The sequence below is a fragment of the Aquarana catesbeiana genome, linkage group LG13, assembly GCF_042186555.1.
Source record: "Aquarana catesbeiana isolate 2022-GZ linkage group LG13, ASM4218655v1, whole genome shotgun sequence".
Classification (NCBI taxonomy): Eukaryota; Metazoa; Chordata; class Amphibia; order Anura; family Ranidae; genus Aquarana; species Aquarana catesbeiana.
Genome location: NC_133336.1, coordinates 195,408,385 through 195,432,314, shown reverse-complemented (window position 1 = coordinate 195,432,314; position 23,930 = coordinate 195,408,385). Strand labels below are relative to the sequence as shown.

The 23,930-nt window shown below is 43.2% G+C and overlaps 1 protein-coding gene across 1 annotated transcript in view; it reads right to left on the bottom strand.

Moving 5' to 3' along the window:
- LOC141117290 (uncharacterized) overlaps positions 1–9,749 on the bottom strand; it is an 80,372-nt gene extending 70,623 nt beyond the window's left edge. The window contains exon 1 of the mRNA XM_073610064.1: positions 9,609–9,749. Within this exon, the coding sequence (XP_073466165.1) occupies positions 9,609–9,657 (49 nt within the window). The 5' untranslated portion in view covers positions 9,658–9,749. The remainder of the gene's footprint in view (positions 1–9,608) is intronic.
- Between the last annotated feature and the right edge of the window lie 14,181 nt (positions 9,750–23,930).

Here is a 23,930-nt window from a genome sequence, read left to right as displayed (position 1 = left end):
TTGGGTAAAGTTTGTACACTCCTTTGGGTTTTTACTGCTAGATTAGTGGGGTTTTGGGCTTTACTGTAGTCAATTGTCCCAAAAATGTTTTTTTTTTTTTTTTTTGATACAGCAAGCTTAAAGTGGTTGTAACCCTAAAAATGATCCTGTTATTTTAAAGCAGGATATACAGCATAGTGCTTGTGCAGTGTCATTTATCCCTTTCTATGCTGTAAAATACCTAACTGATTATGTCTGCTCCTGTGTCTCCCTTAGTGTGCTGACCACAGTAATCATGGCTTATGATCCATGATACCGTGGTCAGTTTATGTGCCTCCATCATCCCGCAGTCTCTCCCTTTCCCCCTCCCTCCCTGCCTGTCAGCTTGGGAGTGTGTGTGTGTGTGTGTGTGTAAGCCATCTCATCCCCGCCCCTCCCCTTCTGAGGCTATGACTGTAAAATCGTAAATCCTGGAATCCCCTCTGTTACAGCAAGATATACTGTGCAGTGTATGTTTTTAAAATTATGCAGCAAAATACTTTTTTTCAGAGCAACACTGTGCACTCACATGGCCTCCTGCTGCTCTCCTCCTCTCCTCACGGTTGACGTAAGAGTGAAATCTTGGCCCCTCCGACTGTAGTCCTCAGATTGGAGAACGAGAGCGCTGGGAGGTCACGTGACCACACAGCAGTCTGTAAAATAAGGTATTTTGCCTCATAATTAAAAAAAAAACACATATGCTGCACAGTATATCGTGCTGTAACAGAGGGGATTCCAGGATTTGTGATTAGTGACTTTACAACCGCTTTAAAAAAAATACCAACTTATTTTTTTTTTTTTAAAAAGCCCTCTTCATCAAGGTTACAAGTACAAAAGATAAAATAACATAAAGCAACAGCTAAGCATATACAAATCGTTGATAGAGGTCCCTAAGGACTTATAAGGGTGTCATGAATGTTGTTTTTGTGGAAACAGGTTTTAAGGTGCTTTCCCTGTGGTATCTTGTCCTGGACCATCTCTCCAATATAATCCCGGGGTCCTCCCTTTTTTTCTTCCAGGCCTGTGGACAGGTGGGCACAATTTTCCATATTTGGTGAACATGTGCCAAGGTTATTCAAATGTAACTGAATTCCAAACTCTCCCCTTATCCTCCTATAGAAGGGGTAAAACTTTAAGGGACAGATTGGTCAAATCTGACCAATATAGTCCTTCTCATCCGATCACCACATTTTTAGGACCACAAAATATAGTGTAATTTCCATGCTTGTCCTGTATACAATCTAACTCTATGATGAAGGGGAAGTGTATATCTCACCCACATAGAGGATATGATATACAGATTAAAGGCTATCATACGTGCCAATCGTCATTTTTGATGTCAGTGAGACTACCCCGAAGGTCAAAGACTGTATAGCAAGGCATAAATATTCAATTAGAGACAAGTTGGTACAGTTGCCATTAGCAAGACACTTAGTGGAAAAAGGTCATTTGGTTTCTCAACTAAAATATGTGGTGGTAGAAGGGATAAATAAAAATAGAAGAGGTGGAAATCGAGAGCTACTTTTAAGGAAACGGGAGATGCATTGGATTCTTTTTCTGGATACATTGCACCCCAGAGGGTTAAATAAAGATATGAATTTATATCTGTTTATTTTATCAATTACTAATGGGGATGTGTAATATTTTTATAATCTTACTAGGTAGTTATGGAATTGATATATGTAGGTATTTTTGAAACGATCACACGGGATTCTATATGGTTATTAAGTTGTGTTATATTCATATATATTTCTGACAGGCTGATAATTGGAAGCTTCTGATGAAATGTCGGGAAGGCAACTGTTCTGTTAACCATTTCTTCACTATTGAAAACTAATGAAAGAAGGACTGGAATTGCTCTAATTGATGATTAATTACATAATTGATTCCAAATGTGCCTTTGAAACATTTACTGTAAATTGATGTCTATGTATTCAAATATTTAGATGTATAGATCTAATGAGAGGCTTGAACTTGTAAGCCGGAAACGTTTTTTTTGACAGCTTGAAACTGGCTTTTAAAAATGCCTGTTTAGCCTCGTTTAGTGGTGTTTTGTCGTGTTCACGTCTAGGAGCGTTTATTTAAGATAACATCATAAGACCCTCCCAAAGCCCAAAAAACAGTATTGTTTAACTATTTCAGTCATTCTGTGAGACCAGAGTGAGTAGCAGCAACTGAGAGAGCAGCAGTGTCCTTGTATCTACCTCAATTTCAGTGCTTTTACTATGGATCCCATAATGAGCATATGTGAGGAAATGCTTCTGACGTTGCTGTTGATGAGGCTGGAAAGACGTCGGAAATTGCGTGCGAGGACCAGAGTTAAAGATTACTGGACTCATCCATTGATTGTGCAGCGCATGTCTGTAAGATATTTTTCCAACATGTATGTACAGCTGTGTAATTTTCCTGATAAATGTTTTAATTTTACTCGCATGTCCATTGCCACCTTTGACCTTCTCCTTGAAAAAGTTCGGCCCAGTCTGACACGCATGGACACGAACATGAGGAAGAGTGTGCCACCAGAGGAATGCCTTCTTTAGGGGGAAACCCTAACCCTAACCTTGTTCTTCAGGGGTAAACCCTAACCCTAACCTTGTTCTTCAGGGGTAAACCCTAACCTTGTTCTTCAGGGGGAAACCATAACCCTAACCCCCTAACCCTAACCCTGTTCTTCAAGGGGAAACCCTAAACCTAACCTTGTTCTTCAGGGGGAAACCCTAACCCTGTTCTTCAGGGGGAAACCCTAACCCTGTTCTTCAGGGGGAAACCCTAACCCCCTAACCCTAATGGGAAACCCTAACCCTAACCTTGTTCTTCAGGGGGAAACCCCCTAACCCTAAATATCAACATTCTGGACCACAAAATTTACATTAACAATTTTCTCATTTTATTTCAAAAAAATTTAGGTAATAAATAAACAAATAAAAAAGCCAGAAATGAAATTTCATGCAACTATGTTTGATCAAGTCAGGGGTCAAGCTCAATGGTGGGGTCATCTGGTTCAAATCTAACAACATATGGGTCAAATTCCAATTCTACTTTGGCTAACAGGAATGCTAGTGGTGTATTGGATTGGATCATGGGCTCCTTAGGGGTATATAAAATGGTCTATGAAGCATTGCAAGCAATTACAAGTTTTTTTTTTTCAATTTTTGCGGTTTTTCATCATTTGCTATCATTTAAGTTTTGTAATGTAAAAACGAAAACGCGGCTAAACGTCGGTATCGGGCTTAGCTGCGTTTAGCGCCTGAAACTATGGAAAATTCGGCGTCTGAACTAATTTTTTTGCCTTCAAAGAAATGCCAATAAACGCAACTGCCTAAAAACGACATTAAACGAACCTGTGTACATGTACACATAAGATGACATTGGATGAGTTCAGGGGCAACTGAAAAAAGCATCCAACTGCCTCTGAACGTCCGTTTAGCAGCAGCAGTGTACATGAGGCCTAATAATGGAATACTTCCGATATGTATGAACATTTGGTTCAATAAATTTTATGTGCAATAATTTTTTTGACTTCTTTTATATATGGCCAGTGGGATGACCAGATTACTTTGCACTGTTTGATAACTGTGTGCTCTGCTCTCCTGTTCTATTTTGTATATACACACACACATATACATATATATATATATATATATATATACAGGGGCGGACTGACAACTCATGGGGCCCCCGGGCAATAGGGGCTCATGGGGCCCCCTTAGTCCCCACCCACCCACACACAAGCCACACCCTCACAAAGCCCCACGTATATATTGCACTGCTACATTACATGCATTGGTCACAGAATTTCTCTACTTCATGTTCAAAATAAATGTTTAAAGATGAAAGAAAAATAAACTCACTTTAACCACATACATTTACTGCAGGGCTGCGTCTCCTGTGAGCAGAATCATGTACAGGTACTTGATTCTGCACTTGCGGGTCTGCATGCTGTTTGACCTGCTGCCGCTGTGATTGGACACACCGAGAGCTAACCAGCGGGTCCGGAGGACCCCATGTCCGCCAGGCCCCGACGATCGTTTCCAACAGAGGCAGAACTGTGGTCTGCCTATGTAAACAAGTCCCCAGAGAGCCTCCCCTTACATCAGGGTCCCCAGAGAGCCTCCCCTTACATCAGGGTCCCCAGAGAGCCTCCCCTTACATCAGGGTCCCCAGAGAGCCTCCCCTTACATCAGGGTCCCCAGAGAGCCTCCCCTTACATCAGGGTCCCCAGAGAACCTCCCCTTACATCAGGGTCCCCAGAGAGCCTCCTCCTTACATCAGGGTCCCCAGAGAGCCTCCCCTTACATCAGGGTCCCCAGAGAGCCTCCTCCTTACATCAGGGTCCCCAGAGAGCCTCCTCCTTACATCAGGGTCCCCAGAGAGCCCCCTCCTTACATCAGGGTCCCCAGAGAGCCCCCTCCTTACATCAAGGTCCCCAGAGAGCCCCCTCCTTACATCAGGGTCCCCAGAGAAACCCCCCATACATCAGGGTCCCCAGAGAGCCCCCCCTTACATCAAGGTCTTCAGAGAGCCCCCCTTACATCAAGGTCTTCAGAGAGCCCCCCTTACATCAAGGTCCCCAGAGAGCCCCCCCATACATCAAGGTCTCCAGAGAGCCCCACATACATCAGGGTCCACTCCCCAGAGAGCCCCCCCATGCATCAGGGTCCCAGAGAGCCCCCCGTAGATCTGGGTCCCCAGAGAGCCCCCCATAGATCTGGGTCCCCAGAGAGCCCCCAATAGATCTGGGTCCCCAGAGAGCCCCCCCCATACATCAGGGTCTCCAGAGAGCCCCCCATACATCAGGGTCTCCAGAGAGCCCCCCCAAACATCAGGGTCCCCAGAGAGCCTCCTCCTTACATCAGGGTCCCCAGAGAGCCTCCTCCTTACATCAGGGTTCCCAGAGAGTCCCCTCCTTACATCAGGGTCCCCAGAGAGCCCCCTCCTTACATCAGGGTCCCCAGAGAGCCCCCTCCTTACATCAAGGTCCCCAGAGAGCCCCCTCCTTACATCAAGGTCCCCAGAGAGCCCCCTCCTTACATCAGGGTCCCCAGAGAGCCCCCCTATACATCAAGGTCCCCAGAGAGCCCCCCCATACATCAAGGTCCCCAGAGAGCCCCCCCATACATCAAGGTCTCCAGAGAGCCCCCCCATACATCAAGGTCAACTCCCCAGAGAGCCCCCCTATACATCAGGGTCCCAGAGAGCCCCCCATAGATCTGGGTCCCCAGAAAGCCCCCCAAAGATCTGGGTCCCCAGAGAGCCCCCCCATACATCAGGGTCCCCAGAGAGCCCCCCCACACATCAGGGTCTCCAGAGAGCCCCCCCAAACATCAGGGTCCCCAGAGAGCCTCCTCCTTACATCAGGGTCCCCAGAGAGCCTCGTCCTTACATTAGGGTCCCCAGAGAGCCTCGTCCTTACATCAGGGTCCCCAGAGAGCCCCCCATACATCAGGGTCCCCAGAGAGCCTCCCCCCATACATCAGGGTCCCCAGAGAGCCTTCCCCCATACATCAGGGTCCCCAGAGAGCCTCGTCCTTACATTAGGGTCCCCAGAGAGCCTCCTCCTTACATCAGGGTCCCCAGAGAGCCTCCCCCCATACATCAGGGTCCCCAGAGAGCCCCCCCATACATCAGGGTCCCCAGAGAGCCCCCCCATACATCAGGGTCCCCAGAGAGCCCCCCATAAATCAGGGTCCCCAGAGAGCCCCCCATAAATCAGGGTCCCCAGAGAGCCCCCCCATACATCAGGGTCCCCAGAGAGCCCCCCCATACATCAGGGTCCCCAGAGAGCCCCCCCATACATCAGGGTCCCCAGAGAGCCCCCCATACATCAGGGTCCCCAGAGAGCCCCCATACATCAGGGTCCCCAGAGAGCCCCCCTATACATCAGGGTCCCCAGAGAGCCCCCCATACATCAGGGTCCCCAGAGAGCCCCCCCATACATCAGGGTCCCCAGAGAGCCCCCCATACATCAGGGTCCCCAGAGAGCCCCCTCCATACATCAGGGTCCCCAGAGAGCCCCCTCCATACATCAGGGTCCCTAGAGAGCCCCCCATACATCAGGGTCCCCAGAGAGCCCCCCATACATCAGGGTCCCTAGAGAGCCCCCCATACATCAGGGTCCCCAGAGAGCCCCCCCATACATCAGGGTCCCCAGAGAGCCCCCCATACATCAGGGTCCCCAGAGAGCCCCCCCCATACATCAGGGTCCCTAGAGAGCCCCCCATACATCAGGGTCCCCAGAGAGCCCCCCACACATCAGGGTCCCTAGAGAGCCCCCCATACATCAGGGTCCCCAGAGAGCCCCCCATACATCAGGGTCCCCAGAGAGCCCCCCATACATCAGGGTCCCCAGAGAGCCCCCCATACATCAGGGTCCCCAGAGAGCCCCCCATACATCAGGGTCCCCAGAGAACCTCCCCTTACATCAGGGTCCCCAGAGAGCCCCCATACATCAGGGTCCCCAGAGAGCCCCCCATACATCAGGGTCCCCAGAGAACCTCCCCTTACATCAGGGTCCCCAGAGAGCCCCCATACATCAGGGTCCCCAGAGAACCCCCCATACATCAGGGTCCCCAGAGAACCCCCCATACATCAGGGTCCCCAGAGAACCCCCCATACATCAGGGTCCCCAGAGAACCCCCCATACATCAGGGTCCCCAGACTTAACCCCCCCAGAGGTTCCCCTGTACCTGGCTGTGCACCTCCAACCCAAGGGGGAGGTGGGAGGTGGCGATCGGCAGTTCTATGGTGCCTGTGGATCTCACTGGGGCTTGTAGTCCTCCTTCTAATTCTGTACAGTGGATAGGGGAGGGGCCTCTGACCCGGGCAGCAGTCGGCAACAGCGTACAAGCAGAGAGTGAAACTTGTAGCTGCCCGGGTCAGAGGCCCCTCCCCTTTCCACTCTACAATCTGGAGGAGAAATACAAGTCCCCGGGAGATGCTGCAAGCACCATAAAGCTGCTGATCGCCGCCTCCCACTCTCCCCACTGCATCCCAAACTGAAAGAGGAGATGCCCGCCTCATCCCCCCGCACCCCCCCCCCCCCCCCCCCCCGCGGCAGTCGGCAGAACGGCTCCACTGCAGCACGCCCAGCAGCATACCCCTAGATCCGACGAGCATGTCTCCCGGGCCCCCTACTGGCTGCGGGCCCTCGGTCGGCGTCCGATCGACCGAATGGTCAGTCCGCCCCTGTATATATATATATATATATATATATATACGTACACACATTATATTGCCAAAAGTATTGAAACGCCTGCCTTTGCACGCACATGGCCCCTTCCTGTTCCAACATGACTGTGCACCAGTACACAGAGCAAGGTCCTAAAAGACATGGATGAGTTTGGGGTGGAGGAACTTGACTGGCCTGCACAGAGTCCTGATCTTAACCCGATAAAAAAACTTCCTTTTGGATGAATTAGAGCAGAGAATGCGAGCCAGGCCTTCTCGTCCAACATCAGTGCCTGACCTCACAAATGCGCTTTTAGAAGAATGGTCAAAAATTCCCATAGACACACTCCTAAACCTTGTGAACAGCCACCCCAGAAGAGTTGAAGCTGTTATAGCTGCAAATGGTGGGCCAACTCAATATTGAACCCTATGGGCTAAGACTGGGATGTCATTAAAGTTCATGTGCGTGAAAAGGTAGGTGTCCCAATACTTTTGGCAATATAGTGCATTTTATATATATATATATATATATATATATATATATATATATATACACACACACATCCCTTTTTTAGGTTTCATGAAAAAGACTTGAAGCTCTCTGAAAGTCTTGCAAATGCCCTGAAAGCTAACAGTCTATACAACTCCTTTACAAGCTGAAGTCGGTCTTCATAAGACCTTCTAAGCAAAGATCTTGACCAAGAGAGGCTCTACAACACCCAAGGTAAGAAATGTCTCATTTGTCTTTTCTTTTTGTTATGTCCTTTATATTACTTATATTATTGCTAATTTACCCTATGCCAGTATATTAATTGAAATCATCATAAAAAATTTCTACCGCCAAGGATAAAACATGTATTACCCCACTGTAAAACACATTATTAAAGAAAATTGCATGTGACACACCAACCTCTCATAAAATTATTTAAAAATTAAAGAGGACCAAAATGTTATAGTACGTTCACCAATATTTCATCACCTTCTACACTAAAAAATGCTACTGGAATATTTACCTTTCTCAAGCTTCAGGTTCCTTTTGGGTTGTAGTGCCAAGATTGAGCTTTGTAATAAATAAGTTTGCAGCGCAAAGCTCTGGAATATCCACAATTTATCACAATTTGTACCAAATATATATTAGTTCTAGAAAAGATGGACTTTATGTGATTCAAAAATCTCAGCCCTTGACTGGAACAATCTACCCCTCCTCTTATATGTGGAGTGACTTAAATAATATTCATAATATGTGAAATAGAGTGAAACTGAAAATTCTCTATATAATAATCTAAATAAAGTGCTTATTTGCTGGTTTATAATTTTTCCAGCCACAACTGTTGGTGAGTCACTTTAGAACTTTTCGGATGAAAGGAGCACATTAGCCATCTGAATTTAAGAAGTGTTGGATCACGTTGTTTCAGCCTTTTTGATTGAGAATTGGGATTTGGATTTCAGGAATTTTTTGGACTTTGTTTTGCATGGTTGCACTTTGGGGGATATTAAGAAATTTTTGTTTTAAGAAAATATTTCAATAATTAACCATATATATACAAAAAAAAAAAAAAAGTCAACACATAATTATGACACATATATGGTCTTGCACAGTTTAAAGATTAGGTGTATATAAATTCAGTCGTTTAGTTTTATACACTTATTTTTCATTGTCATTTTTTATTTGTTTATCATATGGTAATTAATAGTTTTTTGCATTTTTTCACACACACTATTGTCCACGGACTTGAGAGTATTGTTTTCAACACATTGAATGTTGTGTTATTATGGACATTTATTCAGTGAATAAGCTTTTGCACTTTATTTAGATTATTATATAGAGAGTTTTCAGTTACACTCTATTTCACATATTATGAATATTATTTAAGATACTCCAGAAATAATAGGAGGGGTAGATTGTCCCAGTGAAGGGCTGAGATTTTAGAATCTTTTCTAGAATTAATATATATTTGCTACAAATTTTGAATACAATTGTGGATAAACTTATTTATTGCATTATCTACTAGTATTCTACAAGGACTGAGCAGCAGCATTCTTAATTGTGACTCACAATTGTCCAGATAGTTCTGTGGTGCTGATTCCTCTTTTCTGTTGTGCAAGATTGAGCTTTGGCAAGTTGTGGGATCAATGTGCAGGCAGAGTTACTGATTGGTTGCCTCCGCCCGAACAGCCTATCATTCCAGCACAGGAATCATGGCAAATACCATGTCTACAACTAGAGGATGGTAGGACAGAAGTTGGTGATGGTATTCCAGTGAGGACCTTTATCATTTTAAGCCCACAAAATGGGCTCCTTGAAACCTTTGCTTCCTAATAAGTTTTGCTCATTCTTGCCCTTCCTGTAAAAAATTCTAATGCCTTAACATCATTTATTTAGTAATTAGAATGATCCAAGGAGGACATAACTGATGACTCACCTGTTGGAAGGTACCAAAAAACCAACACAAATAAAAGTAGGAGATTCATCTTGATATGGCTTCTAGAGGTTAGCGAGGTCTACTATGGCAGGTTGTGAGTCCAGTGAACCAGAAAACTTGTTTTGTGTTCAAAACCTTTCAACAAACTGCTGAGATGTTGTTAATGCACCAAACCTAATTTGCAGGTTGGGTAAATGGTGTGTCTGGGTCATTTTCCATTTCAGTGCCCAATTCTGAGAGCTCAGACCAATGAACAGACCACACAGATACGTGGCATGTGTATAGAGATGGTAATAGTTAGCTTTGAGGTTGAGGCTAACCAGCTAAAATGTTTAAAAAAGCTTTCTTTTCTGGAAAAATATGCTTCAAGTCAGACATGTATTCTCTCTCTCATCTTGGTTTCTACATAATAAGTTCCTGCAAAGGTCTATGGGTATGAGCAGAATGTAGTGACTAATAGCAAACAAGTGGGTTTCATATTTTAAGTTGTATTTTAACAAAACCGCTAAATACACTTATACACTTTAGAAATGTATGTTAAGTATGTGAACTGTTTTATCAGCCAGAATATTTGTCATTTTGTGCAAACCCAAATTCTTAAATCCAATTTGTTAATGCAATGACAAAAAGGGAAATACTTTTTTTATATGTAGCGCCAGGTACTGTTGGATTGGCCCCTTTAAAAATGTCTAAGACTGGTAATGTAGAATTACAGGCTCATACAAGCCTGTCTGCTATCTCTCTATGAGTATTATATGCCCTCCCTCCATTGGGCAGCATGGGGTTGTAGGGGAAGAAGTGCTGCTGAAGAGGATTATGGGAGATGTATTTCTGTTGTAGATTGGAGGTATTGCTCTAATGCTGGAAAAGACTACAGTACCCAGGAGGCCACGGCACTGGAGGGAGGAGTGGAGGGATTCTTAGTGCACTGCCCGGGAAAGTTTGAGGCAGTTGACAACAGGACGTGGACGAGTACACACCTTTGGGGTAGCACTCCCAACTGATCAGGGTCTCTGCTAGGAGCATGGCCTGTGTAGCACCACTGCCAGCAGTAAGGGGACATTGCTGCAACTGCCGCTCGTCCGTTCCAGCATGCTCCAAAGAAAGCAAGCGGGTTGGCTGATCATCTTCAGCATCACCATCATTCATTGTGCGGGTTTGCAAGAGCTCAAATCATCGATCCATGACGGGCCCCTCCTTCATTGGCATTCAATGTTGAAGTACAGGACTGGTGAGAGGGTTCTTAACCCTATGTAAACACTGTATGGCAGGAACTGATTCTCCTTACTGCCCACCATACTCTCTCCCTCCCTGTGGTAATGTTTTCTTTAAACACACTTTGACCAGAGCAATATAATGTTACCATTAACATTGTAGTACTCTGGGAAGTGATCAGTATTTTTTTTTGTTTTGTTGTGATTAGCTGTGATTGGCCAGAGCTAATCACATGGTACAGATGGGCTGTAATTGGAACAGTACCTACCATGTGAACACATTGACTCTGACTATCTCCTGTATCATGTTCACAGTCTCTCACCATCTCCTGTAGTATGTCTGCAGTCTCTGACCATCTCCTGTAGTATGTTCACAATCCCTGACCATCTCCTGTAGTATGTCTGCAGTCTTTGACCATCTCCTGTATCATGTTCACAGTCTCTGGGCATCTTTTGTATCATGTCTGCAGTCTCTGACCATCTCCTGTATCATGTTCACAGTCTCTGACCATCTCCTGTAGTATGTTCGTAGTCCCTGACATCTCCTGTAGTATGTCTGCAGTCTTTGAGCATCTCCTGTATCATGTTCACAGTCTCTGACCATCTCCTGTAGTATGTCCGTAGTCCCTGACATCTCCTGTAGTATGTCTGCAGTCTCTGACCTTCTCCTGTATCATGTTCGCAGTCCCTGACCATCTCCTGTAGTATGTCGGCAGTCTCTGACCATCTCCTGTAGTATGTCTGCAGTCTCTGACCATTTCCTGTATCACAGACTCTGATCATCTCCTGTATCATGTTTACAGTCTCTGACCATCTCCTGTATCATGTTTACAGTCTCAGACCATCCCCTGTATCATGTTTACAGTCTCTGACCATCTTCTGTATTAAGAAAGAAAGTTGACCACCACTGATTTATAGTTACAATCTTTACCTTTAACCACTCGCCAACCAGCCGCCATTGTTTGATGGCGGCAGGTTGACTCCCCTGCAGAATCACTGTAGCTGTACGGCGGGCACTTTAAGGGGTATAGGGGGCGTGATGTTGGAGCTACTGCACATGCCCAGCAGCCACGATGTCTGCTCGGCACCCGCAATCTCTCCAGACAGAGACAGAATGGAGATTAGGGATGAGCCGAACACCCCTCTGTTCGGTTTGCACCAGAACTTGCGAACAGGCAAAAAATTTGTTCAAACACGCGAACACCGTTAAAGTCTATGGGACACGAACATGAATAATCAAAAGTGCTAATTTTAAAGGCTTATATGCAAGTTATTGTCATAAAAAGTGTTTGGGGACTTGGGTCCTGCCCCAGGGGACATGGATCAATGCAAAAAAAAGTTTTAAAAACAGACGTTTTTTCGGAAGCAGTGATTTTAATAATGCTTAAAGTGAAACAATAAAAGTGTAATATCCCTTTAAATTTCGTACCTGGGGGGTGTCTATAGTATGCCTGTAAAGGGGCGCATGTTTCCTGTGTTTAGAACAGTCTGACAGCAAAATGACATTTCATAGAAAAAAAAGTCATTTAAAACTACTCGCGGCTATTAATGAATTGCCGGTTCGACAATACACATAAAAGTTCATTGATAAAAACAGCATGGGAATTCCCCACAGGGGAACCCCGAACCAAAATTTAAAAAAAAAAGGACGTGGGGGGTCCCCCTAAATTCCATACCAGGCCCTTCAGGTCTGGTATGAATATTAAGGGGAACCCCGGCCAAAATTAAAAAAAAAAAAATGGCGTGGGGTCCCCCTCAAAATCTATACCAGACTCTTCAGGTCTGGTATGGATTTTAAGGGGAACCCCGCGCCAAAATTAAAAAAAAAACGGCGTGGGGTCCCCCCAAAAATCCATACCAGACCCTTATCCGAGCACACAACCTGGCAGTCCGTAGGAAAAGAGGGGGGACGAGAGAGCGCCCCCCCTCCTGAACCGTACCAGGCCACATGCCCTCAACATTGGGAGGGTAGTTTGGGGTAGCCCCCCAAAACACCTTGTCCCCATGTTGATGGGGACAAGGGCCTCATCCCCACAACCCTTGGCCGGTGGTTGTGGGGGTCTGCGGGCGGGGGGGCTTATCAGAATTTGGAAGCCCCTTTAAAAAGGGGACCCCCAGATCCCGCCCCCCCCGTGTGAAATGGTAAGGGGGTACAAAAGTGCCCCTACCATTTCACAAAAAAACTGTCAAAAATGTTAAAAATGACAAGAGACAGTTTTTGACAATTCCTTTATTTAAATGCTTCTTATTTCTTCTATCTTCTATCTTCTTTCTTCTATCTTCTATCTTCCTTCGGTTTCTTCCTCCATCTTCTGGTTCTTCTGGTTCTTTTGGTTCTTCCTCCGGTGTTCTCGTCCGGCATCTTCTCCGCGGCGTCTTCTTATCTTCTTCTCCTCGGGCCGCTTCGCATCCATGATGGCATGGAGGGAAACTCCCGCTGTGTAACGCTTCTCTCTTCATCTTTTTCTTTATCTTTTTCTCTTCATCTTCTTCTCTTCATCTTCTTGTCTTCATCTTCTTTTCGGGCCACTCCGCATCCATGATTGCATGGAGGGAGGCTCCCGCTGTGTGACGCTTCTCCTCTTCTGACGGTTCTTAGATCTCCGCCATTACTATTAAAAAAAATAATAATAAAACTTATTAAAAAATATTCCCTATTTTGTAGATGCTATAACCTTTGTGCAAACCAATCAATATTTGCTTATTGCGCTTTTTTTTAACCAAAAATGTGTAGCAGAATATATATTGGCCTAAACTGATGAACACAATTTTTTTGGGAGGGGGGGGGTATTTATTATAGCAAAAAGTAACAAATATAGTGTTTTTAAAAATTGTATTTTCTTGTTTATAGCGCAAAAATTAAAAACCGCAGAGGTGATCAAATACCACCAAAAGAAAGTTCTATTTCGGGGGATAAAAGGACATCAATTTTGTTTGGGTACAGCATTGCCTGACTGCACAATTGTCAGTTAAAGAGACGCAGTGCCAAATATGACCTGGTCATTAAGGGGGTAAATCCTTCTGGGGCTGAAGATGAAAACAGAGACAATAAAAGCTCTCCTCTCTTTGCCACCTCTGATTCCGGGTATGGTGAGAGCAGTGAGTACTTTCCTCTACACTTGGTGGAGTTGCCCTCCTATTGAACGACTCTAGGACACAAGTTTTGAGTTATATAATGACTGTGACCTCACAAATCATAGAAACAAGCAGCCTTGCTATCTCTGATTCTGAAAACGGTGAAAGTGGTGAAACATTCCACTTTGGGACCTCTTTTAGTAGCTGCCAGGCGAGTCATCCCACGGCGCTGGAAGTCCCCGGTTGTCCCTACTCCGGTGAAGTGGTTTGAGGCTCCGAACGATCTTATATGAATGGAACATATGATTGCGCGGGATAATGACAAATCTGAATAATTTTCAACAAGCATTGATGTCTTGGTGGGTTTTCATTGATACACCCATATTCAAACAATATTTTTCTTAACCGGTTCAGAACCGCCAGCTACACTTATACTGCGGCAGGATGGCTCTGCTTCTCTGGATCATGTGAATGTACATTAATTACATGTACATGATTTCTTATCTCCAGGTAGGGTGAGCATGTGCCGATCAGTGTGTTCCGGCCATAAATCAATGATTTATGGTCAGAACTCACTGATCTGCTGACCGAATGGCAGAAGAGAGCACTGTGTAAGTAAACAACACAGGGCTCTCTACAGACAGCAGTGATGTGCATTTTTTGTCCCTCCATGCACTTCGCTCAGTAAAAATCAGCACACAGAACACACACTAAACATTGTTAGGCGCACATTTAACCCCTTGATTGCCCCTAAATGTTAACTCCTTCCCAGCCAGTGTCATTAGTACAGTGACAGTGTATAGTATTATCACTGATCTCTGTATTAGTGTCACTGATGATGTCCGTGGCAGTTAGTCAGTCCCCCCCCCAGGATCAGTTAGTGTCAGATTGCTCACCGCACTATCACAGTCCCACTATTAGTTGCTGATTACTGCCATTACAAGTAGGGATGCACCGATACCATTTTTTTTTTTACAATGAGTACAAGTACCGATACTTTTGTTTTAGTACTCGCCGATACCAATTACCGATACCTACCGCAACTGTTTTGTTTTTAACGTCAGCTGTCAGCAATGGTAGAAAGCATTAAAAAGTTATTTACAGTTTAAATAAATAGATTTTTTTTTAATTTAGCGCTTTTTCAATGTGAAATGATTTAAATATATGTTATTTTATATATGTGTGAAAATATTCACTAACAAAGCAAACAAAAAAAAGTTTTAATTGTTTATCGTTTATAAAAAATAGACATGAACAAAAGAAAAAAAACAGGAAAATAATAATTAAATGGAGGAAAATAGGGAACTAATTAAGGCTGATTAAAGTAAATTAATGGTTATTAAGGGGTTAAACAGAGGAACTTTTGTTCATCCCTTTGATCTGCAGATGAAGAAACAGAAAAATACAAAAAGAAACAATGTTTCTTTTTATTTCAGTGCTTCAGGGCTGAGCAATGTTGTTAATAAACATTGCCGGCTGCTTTTTTTTTGACAGCTCCAATTACCGGACTTCTTTAACACTGGGGAGACCCACTGACAGCTTAAAAGCCGAGCCTGAAAGTATCAGTTTCAGGTATCGGTGCATTTGCACAAGTACCGATACTTGTGCAAATACTCGGTATTGGTGCAACCCTAATTACAAGAATAAATAAATACATAAATAAGCATTCCAATATATATCATAGTTTGTAGGCACTATAACTTTCACACAAACCAGGTAATATACACTTATTTGGGTTTTTTGTTTTTTTTTTTTACCAAAAATATGTAGCAGAATACATTTTGTCCTAGATTTAAGGAGAAATTTGATTTTTTTTTTTTTATTGGATATGCTTTATAACAGAAAAAAAATAGTTTATTTTGAATGTTTTTTTTAAATTATAGCACAAAAAATGAAAAAACCCAGTGGTGATCAAATACCACCAAAAGAGAGCGCTATTTGTGTGAAAAAAATATATCAATTTAATATAGGTACAGCATTGCATGACCGCTATTGCCAGTTAAAATAACACAGTGGCGAATAGCAAACTATGCCCTGGTCATAACGGGGGTAGAATCTTCTGGAGCTGAAGTGGTTATGTCATCTGCTTTCTTGAAATCAACGAATACCACAATACACTTGGGTGTGGCATGTCAAGATGGGAAAAATGAAAATGAAAAAGCATGGAAGGGGATGGCAAAAAAAGAAAAAAAAAAAAAGGAAAAAAGGGCAAGGAAGCAGGGTGGGGAACCTGCCGATTCCTTACACTGTTTCCTCGCCGCTTTTTCCCTTTTTTTTTTTCTCTTTTTTTCCCATCCCCTTTCATGCTTTTTAATTTTCTTTCTTTATTCCTCTCTTACTGGTTTCAAACTTTACCTTGCTTATGTAGAATAATGTAATAATTAATGAGGCTCTAAGAAATGACATGTTTACTATTTAAGTGGTCGTGGATTTATTTCACTTTCTTTTTATCTCTGATAATGAGTATGCGTGTTTACTTTAAAGGGATATGTTGACTTTGATACTCAAACTTGCATGTCAAACGTAATGATTGTTGTTCAAACACCCAAGATGCTGGAGGAAGTTACACTCACAATAAATACTGTTTATGCTACACCCCCCCACCTATATTTTATTGTAGTGGTACCTCCATATGGGCTGCTGAGAATTGTGGTGTGTCTGTCACCCTGCCCAGCCCAGCATTCACTCTCAGGCACTCCGAGACATAAAGCAGTCAGTGAACTTAGTTTTTTTTGTTTTATTAAGGGGTATAACTTGGAAGGGGATGGGAGCTATGGAATGCCCACCATGGATAAAAGAACAACAATTGGTTTTGGGACAACTATGAACACTCCCTGTACATACTCCTTCAGCTTTCTCCTGCACAACTTTCTTGAAGCTCATCACTCCTCACTCCACCAGAACATCACTTGCTGCAGACTGTTACTTCTAGCCACCTCCAGAACATCACTTGATTCCCCAGGAACAGTTAGCAATATTTGTTGGTTAGGTCTGACACTGATTCAGCCAGGCCTCAGCAAATGCTTTTTTCAGGCTGGGGCCATGGGCCCCAATGGTGTATCAGAAAAGTCCTTGTGCTAGCTGCCCTACTACAGCTACTGATCCTAGTTAGGCCCTCTTCAGGCCCTGTCAGCCCTCCTGGCTGCAGCTGCCTCTTTCCATTGCCCTTCCACCACAGTCCACACTTCTGGTTCTGCACCCATCTCAGACTGCAAACTCCCAGTCCTCTCAGGCATGTCTCCCCAGTCCTTCTGACTGTGCCTCACTCACCAGCCCTCCTGGCTGTGACCAGTTGTCTTCCCTGGAGTTTCTTAGCAGTGCTCTCTCCTGCTGTCCTCTCCTTGCTCTCTCTTGTGCCTCCGGTCCAGGACCAATTCATGTGTTCCTGAAAGTGGTCCAGACTGCACCTGGGCCCAGGCCCAAGGCAATCCCCCTAGACTGGGGAGCTCCCTCAAAGGCCCGGACAGCCTCTGCACTCTTTCCCTCCAGCTCTTCCACCCAAAACTTCTCCCCACCTGGTCTAACCCTGGGTATTTAAGGAGGCCTGCCCCCTACCAATCCAGGTTGGGGATTGGTCAGGGCTCCCTAAAACACCCCAGGCAGTGCCACCTCTCCTTTCCTTCTATTTTTCCAGAACTTTCCAGCAAACTCTAGAAAGAAGAGGGAGGTCTCAGTGATGCTGCCTGTGAGTCACCAGCCTCTACCCTGAGTCACTCCCAGGCCAGAACAGATCAAAACAAACAGGCCTGGCTGCCAGCCAGACCTGCCTAAATTTACCTGTCCTACAAAATATCCCACCTTTTAGCACCTACCTACCTAGAGGGTGCTACATTATAATGACAGTTTTTCTCTAACATAGATCTATAGCGAGAAAATAAAAACTCTTTTCTCCTCTCCCTTCCCTTCACTTCCCTTCCCTCTCCCCTTCTATTCTCTTCTCTTCTCCCCTTTTCTTCTCCTCCTCTCCTCTTCGCCTCTCTTCTCCTCTCCTTTTCTCTCCTCTCCTCTTTTCTTCTCATCTCCTCTCCTCCTTTCTGTATTTAACACCAGCTACAGTACTAAGGAAGTGACCTGGTAAAAAAAATCTCTGGCCTTATAAAAAAAAAAAGTTTTAACACATGGATCTGCTTTAGTGGGTCCAAGAACAGATGCAGTTTTAGGCAAAGCACAGTGGAATACATCAGCACTGTTAGCATAATAAATATGTACATAATAGCAACAATGAAAGTAAATTTATTCCCCAAACAAGGGTTAGTCTTTAAAATATTATAATAGGGTGATGCTATCTGGTCATTAGAGATCAGCAGAGGTCTTCTTTATTATGGTGCTTTTCTGCATTTCACAGCGGCATAGGTGACATCCTATAAAAGTACAAGAATGATATACATTGATCGATATAAATCATTTCTTATTTTATCTATTTTTTATAGACTTTATTTTAAACCTTTTAATATATGCCCTCCATAATCCTGTTAACCATAGAAAGCTTGCAACCTTAAACAGAGTCACTGCACTGTACACATGGATCAACACCTAAGGGCATTGATAACTCAAATGTGATCTGAACATCTGTCCTCATAGATGTCAACCTTAACCAGCAAGCAAAAAATGTAACTTGGCTTTGACACTTTTCAACTATGGCATCTAAGTATGCACCTACTGCTTGAGTTACCTTGCCAGGGCCAAACTCTGAGCAAAATCTTGCTTTCCCTGGTACCTTGCCAACTCAGGGCTACTGCTGGCCCAACATCTGAAGAATATAATTCTCTGTGCAATTTTTTGGAATGATTGCCTCACGCTACTGCTTACTGCTCTATCCTGCCACCCTAAGGCTCCTACCAGACCCAAAATCTGAAGAATATTTTACTATTCCTTGTACAATTTTTGAAATGAGGACCTGGCCCTGCTTGTGCACCAGGATATGCCTACTGCTCTAGTTACCTTGCCTACCAGGACCTACCAGGACCAAAATCTTTTGCAAGAATATACTGTATTACTATTCCTGGGACAGTTTTTGGAATGAGCGCCTCACCATATGTGTGTACTAGTTATCATGCCACCCCAAGGCTTCTACCTACTGCCAGGCCCAAACTCTGAAGAATATAATTACAATTCCTTATACAATTTTTTAATGAGGTGTTCACCCTACTTGTGCACCGACCTATGCCTACTGCTCTAGTTACCTTGCCACACCAGGACTCCCACCAGGAACAAAATCTGAAGAATATTGTGATGAGAGGCTCTTTGGGCGGGGGGGCCATGGAACCCAGCTTCCATTGGAGAGGTTGGGAAACCCTTGTTTCAGATCCCCATGTCCCTCTTATGTGTAAGTCACCCTGTGTCTATTAGGGGCACAGGGTGATCGAGAAAATGATGACACTGCGAATGTCGTTTGGATTACTTCAAATGGGACATTGTATGAGCTTTTGCCTCATAGCCTGTTGCAGACTATTGCCATGCCGCCTGCAATTCCTGATTAATCAAAACATTGCTTAGATGTGGATTCCATGGTCTTCAATGTTGGAGATGGACAGTCTGCTACTGAGGTCTCCTGCTATAGTCTGTTGCCTACTAGGCTGAGGAAGATCACTGTTTGTATTGTTAATTGTGCTAATTGGAATAATGTTTGTCTCTGCTAGCAAACTCTTGTGGGTTGTGTTTATACTTATAATAATGTGTATTGTACTTTGGGAGTTTCATGCCGGCAAGTCTGACCTGAAGTGGGGGTATCTGATTAATCACAACATTGTCTGGGTGGGCATTGAGTCACCTAGGCTGGTTAAATGACAAGTTAATTAGCTCATGTTAATTATGTTTCTGGTTACAGTTTGTATTGTTAGGGTAATATGATCAGGAGGGGCTGTCCTCCTGTGGGATATAAAAGTATGTGTCTGAGTTTCAAATAAAATGTTCCATGTGTTCAGACAAGCTATTGTCGGCTAGTCTTGTACGATCCGCTATAATATCTGATATCGAAGTTCCAACTGGAGGATGCGGTGTACTGACAGAAGCACTCAAGCAGAGTGTGTGGAATCGGGTTCTGTTACAAATATAATTACTTTTTCTAGTAAAAATTTTGGAATGAAGATCTTGTCCTACTTGTGGGCTGCTATGGTTTTCTTTTTTTTTTTTTAATGTAGTTTTATTCATTTTTCAGTCAACAAAACTGAGAAAAACTGAACAGGGTACATATACAATTACAGACCAGCAATACATACAGATATAAGGGCAATTTCGTACATAGACACATAAACATCGTTTGCAAAGCCTGTCTTAAGCACAACTCCAACAGAAAACAGCTGGTGAATTCACAACATAAGGTGCAAAATGGAAATGTAGCCAGTATAGGTAAAATAATAAGGCACAAAACTTACATAGCTTGACCAGGACCACTAAGGCAACAGAATATAAATCAACCTCCACCTCTATGTTGTCTGAGACTGCAGAAGTCCAACTCGACCAAATTCTATTGCATCTTTTTGGACAACCCCTCGTGGTGTAAGTCATTTTGTACATAGGTAGGGCTTTGTTTATTACATTGATCCACACATTTGCAAGCTAGGAAGGTCTGGTTTCTTCCACTGTAAAGCAATAGCTTTTTTAGCATCAAAGAAGAGGAACCTCAGCAAAGTTTTTTGGGAATCACGAAGGCCCTCATCCTCAAGGTCTCCTAGGAGTCATCAAAGGGGGGTGCATATATTGGGAAAGGCTAACTTCTCTTCTGTAAAATTAGTAATCATAGACCAAAGCCGCCGCATACCTGGGCAATCCCATATCATGTGAAAAAGTCTCCAGTGGCAACGTGGCACCTATAGCATTTTGGGGAATCCAATCTACCAATTTTGTACAATCTATCACCTTATTCCTGACTGTTCTGACCCCAGAAAGCTGGTTCCCCAACACTTCCACCCAAGAGTCATCTTGCAATACTGGTATAGTCATCTGCCATTGAGCTTTAATCTTGTCTAGATGAGGATAGTAAGACCCCTTTCACACTGGGGCCGCTCGTGCATTAGTGCTAATTCCAAGGAATAAAATTTAGAAACCAACTTAGAATAATCCTTTTCGAATAACAGAGTTTCCAGTTCCAATGGCTGAAGTAGGACATCCTCCTATCCAAACTGGGCTGCTACTGCATGATGATGTTGTACATAAGGGAAAAAATAAGTGTTAGGAATGCTGAGTTCAGCTCTCAGTGCTGAAAATGATTTAAATGTCCTGGAAGAAAACAGCTGATGAGCATACTTAAGCCCAGCATGGTACATCAGGAAGCTTAGCGAGCTCTGCCAGATTCATGTTGAACCACAAAGGGGCATTTGGAGATTGTGTAAGAGAGGAGCCATGTATCTTATGATTACAAATGTGAACATTTTTGTAGGAGAGCTTCAGAACACTTGCACCTGTAGAGGAGTACGGTCCGTTTCTGCCTGCTGCTCTAGTTATCTTACTAACCCAGCGCTCCTGCCAGGATCAAAATCTGAAAAATATATTACTATTCCTTGTACAAATTTTGGATTGAAGGTCTCATCCTACTTGTGCATTGACCTTTGCCTACTGCTCTAGTTACCCTGCCAACCCAATACTAATAACATTTGAAAAATACATTACTGTTTCTTGTAGAGGCTCAACCTACTTGAACTGGTCTATGCTTACTGTTCAGCTCACACAGTGTTCATATTCTTCCTAAATCTCAAAAAAGAGATAAGAACTGGAGCGCCTCATCAGAGTATTAAAGTCCAAAAAATGTTATTTCAAATATAAAGTTCAAGCAGAATTTGCTTGTATAGCCGACTCTTTTCAGCCTCTAGGACACCCTTTTCATCAGGGCTTGATAAACAGAGGGAATGTCTAAGGCGGCCATCCTCAACTAGGGTTCCTCCAGAGGTTGCCAGGGGCACCTTGAGCTTTGGCTGACTGACCTCTTATTTGATGGTCCTGCATAGTTCAGGGATCAACACTACTTGCATTTTATTTGTTCTATTAATTTTATTTGTTCTATTTTTTTTCTATAGGTTGAACTAGATGGATTTGTATCTTTTTTTTTCAACCTGACTAACTATGTAACTATTAACTCAATGATCTTTTTAGCTGTCTGTAAGGATGGCAGTTGGACCACCACTAAAGGGGAACATTTTTCCCACTGGTCAGCAATGTAGGGGGCACTTTTCCCACTGACCACCAATTAATTGTAGTTTGCAATGGTTCCCCAACACATAGTTACATAGTTCTATAGTTAGTCAGGTTGAAAAAAGACACAAGTCCATCTAGTTTAACCAAAAAATAAAACAAAAAATTATTTCAAGGGTTCCTCTGGGGTAAAAGGTTGAGAAATGTTGTTCTATTGAATAGACTTTAGGCATTAAAGCCACAGAGTTGTTATAAGGCAGCTCTTAAACATGTTCCTCAACATCTAATGGTTCAATACTCTGGTGTGACCCTCCAGTCCTTATCTCTTTTCCCAGTATCAGTCCAACGTGGGCTTGGAAGCCCTTTGGTTTGGGAATAGAGCCAGTCTAGTGTTGCCACTATCTGCACACCACCATCTGGAAACACTACTTTGGGTACCCATCACCACCCATTGATCCTTCCAATTATTCTTCTGCTGCTGATATTGCTGATATTGTAAATCTTGTACTTAACCAATTTTTTAAATATTGAAGTATACTCACAGGTTCTCTGGTCAATGTTGAAGACCCTGGAAAATGAACATACAATAAATGTACACAATATTCACAATTTACTACTTCTCCTAGTCCATAACAAGTGCATGGACAGACTTTATTGAGGCAATGAAAAGAATATGCCATCTACTGTGCAATTGGTTTAGGCTCAACAAGTGTCCCGCAATGATGCCAACTGCCCTTTCTGACAAACTGATATCCACTAGTGGGCTATGAAAATGTAATTAAAACAAAAGTGAAAATGTGAAAATATACTTTGTGGTATACTTTACAAAAAAATAGTTCAGAATGGGAATTTATTAAAAATGTGCTGTAGTTTTTCAAACTTTGCTGTGTGTGTATGTCCCCCATTATACACATGAATTATAATTATGTTGATCCATAGTGATAAACAGATTTTAAATTCATATTTTCAACAGGAAGGAAATTCTGATTTTCAGGGCCTACTTTCCATGATCAAAAAGTAATCCATCCCCTTCTCCAGTCACTGATTCTTTATCCCATCAGTTCTCAACTTTTTTATACTCGGGCCCCATCTGCCAAGTCCTGCCTAAGCCTCATCCATTTCATCCCACATTTAAATAAAAACAAAGAAAAACCGCGCTATAAAGTATTATACAAAATCGTGAAAGTGTATAGTCCTATACAGAGAAACGTCCAACAATCATAAGGTGAGTAACGTGAAATTCTTCAATAGTCCATATGTTGTAGGGTGAAAGTTCAAATGAAACACATCTATGTGGTGAAATGCTTACCAGAAAGTAAGCCAAACGGGCGAGTGGCTTAAAACCCAGCCTGGGCCTTTAGAGAATGATCCCAATGAGACAGGATAGGTCACACTCGTACCGTGTATTCAGATCCACAAAGGATTACCCAAAAAAATATATTGCAAAACATAGCGTAATACTGATAAAATAAAAAACTCAAAAGAAGAGAATAGTGCAACACTCAACAAAAAACAAAATCACATATGTTCATAAAAACATCCAGTGTCATAAACACACATAGGATCGTTAGGTGAGTGCCATGCAATCATGCAATAGAGTGTATATTCCCAAATGGGAAAAAATAGTGCGTGAACCTTACAAAGAATCTGCTTACCAGATATTATAGACAAGTGAGCATATAACTATCCCACAGATGAAAGGCATGGAAAGAAATCCCACTAGGTGCAGCAAGCCACATAAAAATCCTGCTTACCAGATGGCAAACTATTGTGAGCAGATTCCACACAGCTGAAGACTTAACACCATAAGGAGTGACAAAAGGGTATAAAATTCCAGCGAACCTTATGAAAATCCTGCTTACCAGATGTCAAATATAAGTGAGCAGATTAACATAAACACAGACCG